Source organism: Helianthus annuus, chromosome 3 (genome assembly GCF_002127325.2).
Source record: "Helianthus annuus cultivar XRQ/B chromosome 3, HanXRQr2.0-SUNRISE, whole genome shotgun sequence".
NCBI lineage: Eukaryota > Viridiplantae > Streptophyta > Magnoliopsida > Asterales > Asteraceae > Helianthus > Helianthus annuus.
In genome coordinates this window covers 155,773,563-155,783,734 of record NC_035435.2, presented here as the reverse complement: position 1 = coordinate 155,783,734, position 10,172 = coordinate 155,773,563, and the positions used below count along the sequence as shown (strand labels likewise).

At 42.4% G+C, this 10,172-nt stretch overlaps 1 protein-coding gene across 1 annotated transcript; it reads left to right on the top strand.

Moving 5' to 3' along the window:
* The first annotated feature begins 2,654 nt into the window (after nt 1-2,654).
* Nucleotides 2,655-3,848, top strand: LOC110932412 (WAS/WASL-interacting protein family member 1-like). Its single transcript, XM_022175748.1, has one exon. It carries the CDS (start codon nt 2,655-2,657, stop codon nt 3,846-3,848), a length of 1,194 nt encoding a protein of 397 aa, XP_022031440.1.
* The last annotated feature ends 6,324 nt before the right edge of the window (nt 3,849-10,172 follow it).

The window sequence follows — 10,172 nt, the reverse complement described above, 5'->3', positions numbered from 1 at the left end:
TAGTTAAGTAGGTAATTATATGGTTATTAAACCCTTATAAGGGCACGTACTGATTCCAGACCTAAATAGGTCGTTTGTCGAGTCAAACGTTGACCGAAAAAGTCAACAGTTATGTAAATTACGATTTTATGCACGATTAGCAATACGTGATGCGTGTAACCTGTTTTAAACTTAATATAACTTGGTAATAAGTGTACGGACATGTATAAACTTGTCAGACTCGACAACTCTCAGTTTTAAACCGGTTCGGAACCGAAAGTCACGAAACTATGACTTTTACGTTGACTTCAGTTCTGACCCGAGTTAGATGGAATTAGAAATGCCTTAATGCTTCATTAGGGTTGGGTTACATGATAGTATAAGCCTCTGTACTTGTTTCGTTGATTACCCAATTAATATGCATGTTTCCGTTAATCGCTCATATGTTTACCATTATGCCCTTATCACCTTAAAACGTGATTTATGAAAATATAAAAGTATAGAAACCTTAAATACTGATATATAAACTTGTATGCAAAGTTTGACATCAGTTTGACTTGTAGATTAAGAGTTATGCTCATTTTCGCAAAACTAGTGCTTTATGTTAATAAAACGGCGTAATTAGCGTATAGCCTAGTTAAGCCTACTTTTTGGTATCAAACTTAATACCCACTGATGTAATATATTATTTTGGGAATTTTAAAGATTTTTAATCAATTTTAGGCTGAGCATAACTCATAGACGCAAGCTTAATCCGGTAATTGTCGGTTTTTCCCTTACGCGCCATAAAATGAGTTTTACATATCTAAACGACTCCAAACCTTTTGCTACTGATCACATATGATAAATAAATTATTTTAAGCCTTCTGGAAAAATAAAAATATCAGATTTAAGTATCGAACCCGGAAATGGCCTTAATCGCCTTAATTAGCGTTTTTAACGCATAGTATGTTTTAAAATCATATTGGACATACCCGGGTTGATACCTACTGATATAAGAGGCAAATTATAATATTTTAACAGTAAGCAAAGGTTGATAAACTCAGATTTCAGTTTTGAGCTTTTCGCCTTATGTGAAATTACCAAAATACCCCTACGAGGCCTAGTTTGGTTAAAAATGATAAGTTTCACATACATGCTTTAGTCTACTGATATAACATATTAAATTGAGTATGTTTACTGTTTACATCAGACCTGTAACTCAGTTAAACATCTAAACTCTTTTACAACCTTTAAAATGACCAAACTACCCCTACGGGGCATAGTTTGTGTTTAAATTCGTCTCGGGCATAATGAAAGACATCCTACTGATGTTACAACATATTTGAAGCATATTAACCTAGGAAACCTGTATATGGCTCTTACGGATACCCGTTACGCTTATTTCGCGTTTGGTTCGGTTTATGTAACAAGTTTACATAAATTAACCGAAACGGGTCAAACCTTAACGGTTTTATCTCAAAATCCAGAATGTGAATAATAAACCCATATTAAAAATGTCTTCAAACTTGTCGGGTCTGAATCACATTCTATCCGGTCTTCGCTTAATCGTGCGTACGAACCGTATCTTGAGACTAGCCGGTCTAAGCTTAAGCTTAATAAAAGACCCGTTAGCATTCTAATAGGTTATTATAAACCTTCGTTCCAGATTAGGAGAACCAGTAAAAGCTACGTGCATTTTGCTTATTGTGATTAATACTTGCATCAGGTAAATACTTTTAACTTATTTTCCCTATACGGGCTTGGGTTACGGTATATAGCATACCGCTTAATCAGGCATCAAATCTCCACCGTTAAAGTGGGTAGTTGAATAATTTGATCGGCTCGTTTAAACAGTCTTGTTTACTTTACAGCCTTTGGGGGGTTAATGACTATGTCCCGGATATCCTTGGCATCATCTTACGAGATGGCCACGACCTGAGCACGGGGTGTAGGCGTACATCGTCCGTGTATAACTCTATGATGTGGCGTGTCTATTGATCTTTAACCCGGACAAGATCCGGGCTACTGAACGCATAAGTAACATGTAATTCGTTCACAAGATTATAATATTAAATAATTCTCCCAAGTTAAACAAAAATGTTTATGCCACGTGCATCCAAACCAATTTTAAATCATTTTACAAAATGAGTCAGTTGATTGTATTTACCAGTGTAAACTGGCGTATTTTCCCAAAAAGATTAAAATGCAGGTACTAAGCGAAATGGGCTGGGATTTCTCCTAAGCATCAGTAGAAGTCTCGCAAACTTAAGATGCCTGAAGTCTGTTGAACCATAGATATAATTTTGTTTCGATCCTACTGTGGATAAACATCCGGATATTGTGACTTTGATTACAATAAATAAATTCGGTTGTATCATATTTTAATTTGCTTCCGCTGTGCATTATTATGTTGAGTTATTTGACTATTACGTTGCCAACCACGTCACGATACTCCCCCACCGGGCCCACCGGTGTCACGTGGAAATCGGGGTGTGACAGGTTGGTATTAGAGCCAACACTGAGTGAATTAAACACTAGCCTTTTTGTGTTTAATCTCAGTTACACAATTACACAATTCTAAACTTCGAGTCTAGACCTACAACATAGGACAAATCCCACTTTATTTGTGTTATCCTTTATTTTGCCTATGTTTTGTTTTGTTATCTCATGCCATATTGACAGGAATTAACAAAATGCCGCCAAGATTCTTCAGGAGAAGAGGAAGAGGCAAGGGGCCAATCACCACCCCCAACAATAATGAAGCTGGACCCTCGAATGCGCGAGCTCCATCTACCACGGAGAGTGACGATCCCCAGCAGAACCGGAGGAACCTCTTTGAGCCCACTAGAAGGTCGGTCTCACACAGTTCAACACCTCCTAACCCTTATGGGCCACAACCAGATTATGAGCCCCACAACCCTCAACCTTCATACATACCATTACAGCGATCCTTATCGCACAACTCCTTCGGTGACCCTACACCAGTTTTTAGGGGCCGGTTTAACCCGGCAAACTTCCTGCAAGAACCAGGGAATTTTAACCCATTAGGTCCAGAAGATCATTTCTCTAGAGATCATGCGGACGATATGGACGAGGATACGGACCCTGTCGAGCCTGCCAGTGGCACACCAAACCACCCGATAGAGATCTCGGATGGGTCTTCCTTCCACGGATCACCCTATGTTGGTCCAGATAGCTTTCAAGCTATGTTTACCAGGCACGAATGGTACTTTACGCCTCCTCGCCATGCATCACCTCAGCAGCAGCAACAACAGCAACAAGACCCCTCTGAGGATCCAAGGTTCGTGGCAGTCACGCCACCACCTCCTCCACCACCAGTTCAACCGGCACCCCCGCAACCACCAAGGCGTAGGAGAACCGGAGCGCGCATATCTGTGCGAACAGGAGACTTTCATTTTAGTTCTCCGCTTCAATCAAGTGGCAGCCACTACCCGCCACATCAAGAAGATCCACAAATGGGTGGGCCTTCACACCAGTTGCACCACAACCACCGCCTATGGGTTTTGATAACCCAAATTCCGGCATACACGGGTTCCATGGCATACAACCCATTTGAGCAGCCAGTACACACCAACTACAATTACGCCGAAGCTGATCCGTACGTAGTAGCGGCTAACTATAACACCCAAGGACCCTATGGAGATCCATGGGGAGTAGGGTACCCAACTCATGGGTACCAGATACCTGCAAGACCTATTATACGGACACAATTGCAACCACCAAGGTTCTCTCCGCCTGAGCGTGAAGAAATTATGCAAAGGTTGGACTATGTAGAGCGAGAATTTCACAGGGAGCGAAGGGAGCGACAAACATTCTTCCAAGGATTGACAAGCTTGATTAAAGGAAAGAGCAAGAAGGACCACTGAATCCTTCCAAGTATTGTTGAGCCCCTGCGTGGGCCAGTCTTGTAGTATAAACCCCTGCGTGGGTATGTTTTGTTAATAAACCCCTGCGAGGGTATTTTATTTGTGTAAATCCCTGCGTGGACTATTATATTGTTAAAGCCCCTGCGTGGGTATGTTTTGTTATTAAGCCCCTGCGTAGGTACGTGTGTTATTAAACCCCTGTGAGGGTAAGTACTTGTTTAAACCCCTGCGAGGGTAAGTTGCTATTTGAAAAGACCCATTTAGGGCAGCATGTAATATTGTAATAAAGTAATGAATAATTGCTTTATAAATTTCATGTTGCTATTATGTGCATAACTAGTGCATATGAAATAAATGAATCAAAGATCATTTCCTTTTAAATTAATCTGCCTATGTGATTATTTAATTAAGAGTCTTAAAGTGTGAAACCTAGCCTCGTGTCAAATATAAGCCCGGGCCAAGATGGTAAGACCTGTTTAAAAGATTCAAATCCCTGTTAACATCTTAAAACATGTTAACACTCCTGGCAGAAGTGATTCGTTAAAATCACATGTCATTCTTATATGTGTAAGGATTCTTTAGAAGATTCCAAACCCAATTATATGATCTCTGAATCATGGGTTGAGATCATCAATTAAGATGGTCATATTTCACCATACGTGGTAATATGATGCCTACGGGCCCAGCTCACTTCCATATGAGCCATAAGGCAGAGGTAGCTATGACTCCCTGTCTGATGAGGGTAATGAACTTGGTTCAAACCTTAAAAGTCTTGATTCTCTGAAATCATAGCTTATAGTTCAAATTGTCCATGGGGCTAAGCCTTATGTGCTAATATATATTGTTAATGTTTATAATTAGGATAAATTTTAATTGAAATCCTAAATTAATACGATTAATAAGTTAACCAAGTATGGTCTCTGATTACCATGGTTAACGAGTTACCCTAAGGGGTAATTCCTTAAAAAAAAACTCCCAAATAAAATATTGTCCTTGTTTTCTGCAACAGTTCAATTCAAATGGCTGACTCAAATGAAATAAATAGCCATCCAGTAGAGCAAAATGAGAACGACCAGATTACGTTAACGGGTGCTGAATTAAAATCGATCATAGACGGCGCTGTTACCCAGGCTTTGGAAAGGCAATATGAGGAATACAGTGGTACTCGAAGTAGGACCCACTCTGCACCACATTCAAAGCCTAAGACACATTCTGAGGCTCATAGCAAGCCTCCTCCCAAAAAGAATGGACCCAAGAAAGATGGTGATGACCGTCAGTCCACCAACCACCAAAGTGTCCCATCTCAACAATTAGTACTGCATCAAGAGCCCCATAACAAGGGTTGCACCTATAAGTACTTCGTGTCTTGCAAGCCCAGGGATTTTACTGGGGAAAAGGGGGCCGTCGACTGTATGACTTGGCTGGACGAGATGGACACGGTGGTATATATCAGCGGGTGCGCTGAAAGGGATGTAGTTAAGTTTGTGTCACAATCCTTCAAGGGTGAAGCGTTAGCATGGTGGAGATCTCTGATTGAGGCCACCGGAAAAATCCCATTATATAATATGTCGTGGGATCAATTTGTCGCCCTAATCAAGGATAACTACTGCCCTCAACATGAGGTAGAGAAGATAGAATCTGACTTTCTATCGTTGGTGATGACGAACCTAGACTGTCAAGCTTACCTGACAAGCTTCAATACGCTGTCCCGGTTGGTTCCTTACCTGGTAACCCCGGAGCCAAAAAGAATCGCTCGCTTTATCGGAGGTTTAGCCCCGGAAATCAAGGCAAGCGTAAAAGCTTCTCGGCCAGCTACCTTCAGGTCTGTAGCTGACATTTCCTTATCCCTCACTCTGGATGCGGTCAGGCAGAGATCGCTGAGGAACAAGGAGGCCGAGAAAAGGAAGCGTGAAGATGATGGGTCACGAAAGTCAAACAAGAAGCACCGTGGGAGCGGTGACAACAAGAAAGGGTCGGAGTCGAGAAAGGATAGGCATAATTCTGGTGAAAAGCCCTGTAAGTCCCTCGGAGGTTGAGGTTAAACCTTATCCTTGTTATGTTTAACACTCTAGCAAGTGTGGAATCCAAGCTAGAATGCAAACCGATAGTTTATATGAAAGCACAAGCAACAAAGAGAAAGAGTAGACACGCAAGATATCAAAGTTTTCCCTTGTATTTCAGTGGACACGGTTACAGCCCTTGACCAAACTGAAAATGCTCTCTACAAGACTTGGTTCACTCACACACACTGTCTAACTGCTTTTTGGATGTCTAACTGTGAAGTGAAACCATACATGGTATATATATACCCATAACAGATTGTATGCTCGAAGGATAAGATAGTCTGGTCGAAGGATCATCTTTCGACCAGAAATCTACCGAAGGATCCATACATACCTCGAAGGATGATATATCCTTCGAGGTCCATCTGTATCCATCGAAGGTTGTCTTTCGAAGTCATCGAAGGATACAAACCATCCTTCGATGACATCCTTCGAAGCAAACAATCTTACAAACTTAGTGTTGACTGTTTGGCCAAGTCAAACCAGGAGGATGGTTGACTTGGTCAAACATACATTCAAACACTTATACAAATCAACACAAGACGTAAACAAGACTAACAAAGACATCGTTTTATAACATTACAAAATACAGACAAAGTACAGACACAAGTGCACCAACAAACTCCCCCTTGGCTGCAGCTTTGTCTCGATCTTCGTGTCTTTAAGTCTCGGACGTCCTTTCAACTGTCAAATGATGCGATGACCATGCACTTCCCGCATTAACTAGCAGATTGAAGCAGTACAAGGCCATCTTCTGAAACTTCATTGCCTGTTCACAATCTCTAACCAGGTAGTTGATCTCGTGATCCTTAAGAACAATAATATCCGACCTGGACATGTTAGTAATCCACATCGGATCTATTATTCGAAAGTTCTCTTGACTATCTCGGAATAAGATCACGGCTTCACAAGTATCCGCATCATAGACCCAGCAACGAAAGTTTCCTAGAAAGTCAGTCTTCATTTTCAACAAAGGTATCTTCTTCATCACTTTTGGAGGATCATAAACCAAACGATATCGAGCAGAGTTTGTTTCTGGATCAAGTGTAAATCTGATCTGCTCGTATCGAGGAAACTGCGGCGTGTATAACGGATCCTTCCAACCCCTTCTTCTTTCCAACCTGATCTTCTTTGCAAACAGATCCACCATCTTGTCTTCGACTCGATTGATAACATCTAGTTGAGCTAAAACTGCAACATCATAGTACGGAAGTGACAGAATGCTTAGAAGATTCCTAAAATACTGAAGACCACTTTCTCGTTTCACGACCATGCAGTGAAGTTCCTTAACGAACATCCAACTAATGATACGACCCCGAGCCTGATTCTTTTCCAGACTCATGTAATTAACCTGATCCAACGGAGCGAGCGGAGGAGGATTCCTAGCTAGGAAATCCGCTCGCCATTCATTCACTGTCTTCTCACGGTTTTCTTGAGCTGTCGGAGAATCTGAAGAAAGATTGGCAAATTCTGTTGTCTTTTCTGCCACATACTCATCATTAAGAGCATTAACCTCCGTATTATCTTGCCCAACATAGACAGGACGTTCAGGATCCGAACCGATGAAGATTTCATCAATTGTAGAGAAATCGGTTTGATCCTGAACCAACGGAGTAGCATCAATCATGCTCACATCAACTTCATCCAATTCTGTCAGAGCCAGTACCTGTTCATCAGACATTTCAGTAACATGTTCTCCCTCTTCTAACAGTTCACCCGTGACTGGATGATACTGAAGAACACCTGAGGATTCAGGGAGATCTACAAACGTTTCTGGTTCCAGACTAACATGCTCATGCCCTGCAGAAGTTTCTAGTGTTTCTGTCTGCTCAGATGGGCCAGTAGTAGCTGTTGAAGGAGCAGTAGGAGCATCTTGAGATGTACCAGACCCACCTGCAACCCCGGATGCAGTTGCACCGGAACCTGAGGCAGCTGGTTGATCCGGATTTGCTGCATCATCATCCTTGTCATCCTCACGCCTTGAGGGTATGATGCCTAATGCATTGCATCTTTCATTCCACAGCGTACCCACTTTCTGATTAATCTTCTTGAAGTTTGCATGAACAGGCCTGAAGGCTTCCATTAATTTATCATCACGACTTTTATAGCGCTCTGACAGCTCTTCATGTTTCTGCCTTAGTGCTTTTGCCTCATTCTCCAACACAGTACTATGCCTTTTCATTATTTCGACCTCCCTGTCACGTGACCTGTTCGCTTCCTTCAACCTTTCAATTACTATGACCTGTTCCTTAATCTTGAGATTCTGAGCATTAACAATTGAACACAGCGTGTTGTGTGCCTCCACATCTCGTGTTCGTTGCACACGATACTCTTCAATCGTTCTTGTATGCCGACCGACTATAGAACCCAATTCACTGACTTGTTCAATCAGGAATTGAATCTTTTCAGCTTCAGATAAAACAGACAAAGTCTCTACCAGAGTCGGTCGCGAAGGCTCAGGTCCAGAGGAGCCAGACTGACCAGCCTGACCAGAAGCACCTGTGGGACCAGTAATAACGAGAGGAGGTCGGACATGTGTACCTGAGGCGGGAGTTGCAGGCGGCTGTTGATCAACAGACACCGTGCGAGTCCCAGAAGACCTCTGAGGAGAAGACATCAGGTCCAGCGTCTCTGATGCAGTCAGTTGATCACTAACAGGAGGCAGCTGTTGCTCTGGAGCAGTTGAAAGCTGAATAGAAACAGGAATAGAGGAATCACCAGCCGTTTTCTTTGACGCACGAGTACCCTGTCTTTTTGCTTTCCTCTTTCTAATAAAACCCGGAGCAGCAGGGATATAATCCTCATCTTTGTCAGATTCTCCAGTTCTAACCGTCTTCTCTATTCGTTCAAAACGGAGATTCCCGCGATTATCATAGACCTTTCGCATCCCTGGAGGAGGAGGATTATCATCCTCAGAAGACGAACCATTGTCACCAGAACCTCCTTCCTCTTCAGAAGATGAACTACTTTCATCAATTAGTTTCCTCGGCTCATCTACCTTTCCTTTGCCTTTATCAGTCGCAACAGTACCTGACTGACTAGCAGGATCACCATCTCCACCTGCACTACCGCCTGTTTCAACCATTACAGTACCACCATCACCACCTGTACTAACATGAGCATCAGGATCAACAAACATTCCCTGAACTTCTACAGCAACAACATTCACATCAACCTCGACATGTGCTGCAGCACTAGAACTGCCAGCAGACTTCCTTGTTGCTTTGATTCCATGTTTAGCCCCGAGCTACGTGTCAGCCAAAGCGATTAACCTTGGCTCTTCATTATCAGAATCACTCGCGTCTCGACGCCATTTGTTGTTCTGCGGTGCCTCGTAGTTCAGAACATCAAGATGACCAATAAGCTTTCTAATTGGATCCGATACCTTATAGGCGGACATGGACTTGAAGATCAGTAGTGTACGCTCATTCATTGGATTGACAGGTAGAATATCTGCTTCAGCCTTTGGAAGATCAGGAATCTGATCATCAATCATCATCTGCAGAAATCTAGGATATAGCCAGAACTTGGTAGAAGTACGTTGGGTTGCGGACGGGAGTGGCCTTCGAGCATTTTCCTTCAGATTGTCGAAAATATAACGCGATATGTTGAACGGCTTGTTCAGAATCAGAGCCGTAAACAATCCCGTTAAATCAATCGGCGACAGATCATATCCAGATCTCTTGTTGCTCAGGCAGTGAATGAGAATATGCAACAAGAGCTTGTATCGAAGCGGCATAAACTTCTTGTTGATCTGATTTGCAAGAACGTTGTCACTGTACCGTAGTCTCATCAGTAACCCCCGCTGACATTGTAAATCAATAGAAGTAGGATCTTCTGGTTGATCTCCAAGCTGTAGACGTGCTCTGATGGTGTTCTCTGTAATTACCATGGGTCTCCCAGCAACTGATCCATTAATCACTTCCTTATTCTCCACTGTTTCAACCACAGCCGAATTCCAGAACTCCTTGATGTGAGACTGATAGGCGGTGTGCTGTGTAGTGATTGCATAGTTGATACGAGCGCGATGAAGGTACTCCATAATTCCCGTGAATTCCGGACTGATCTTGCCTTCCGGTTGTAAATAAGCAGCCATGTTATGTCTAGATTCAGACATAGATTCAACCTCGGATTTTTCCTTCTTCGTTGGCTTTGCCCGTTCTTTTCTCACATTCGGTGCCATTTCTGTACATCAAAACATTGACACGTAATGAGAAAAAGTCAAACAGTCAACAAGGATTCCACACTTAGAGAAATTTCA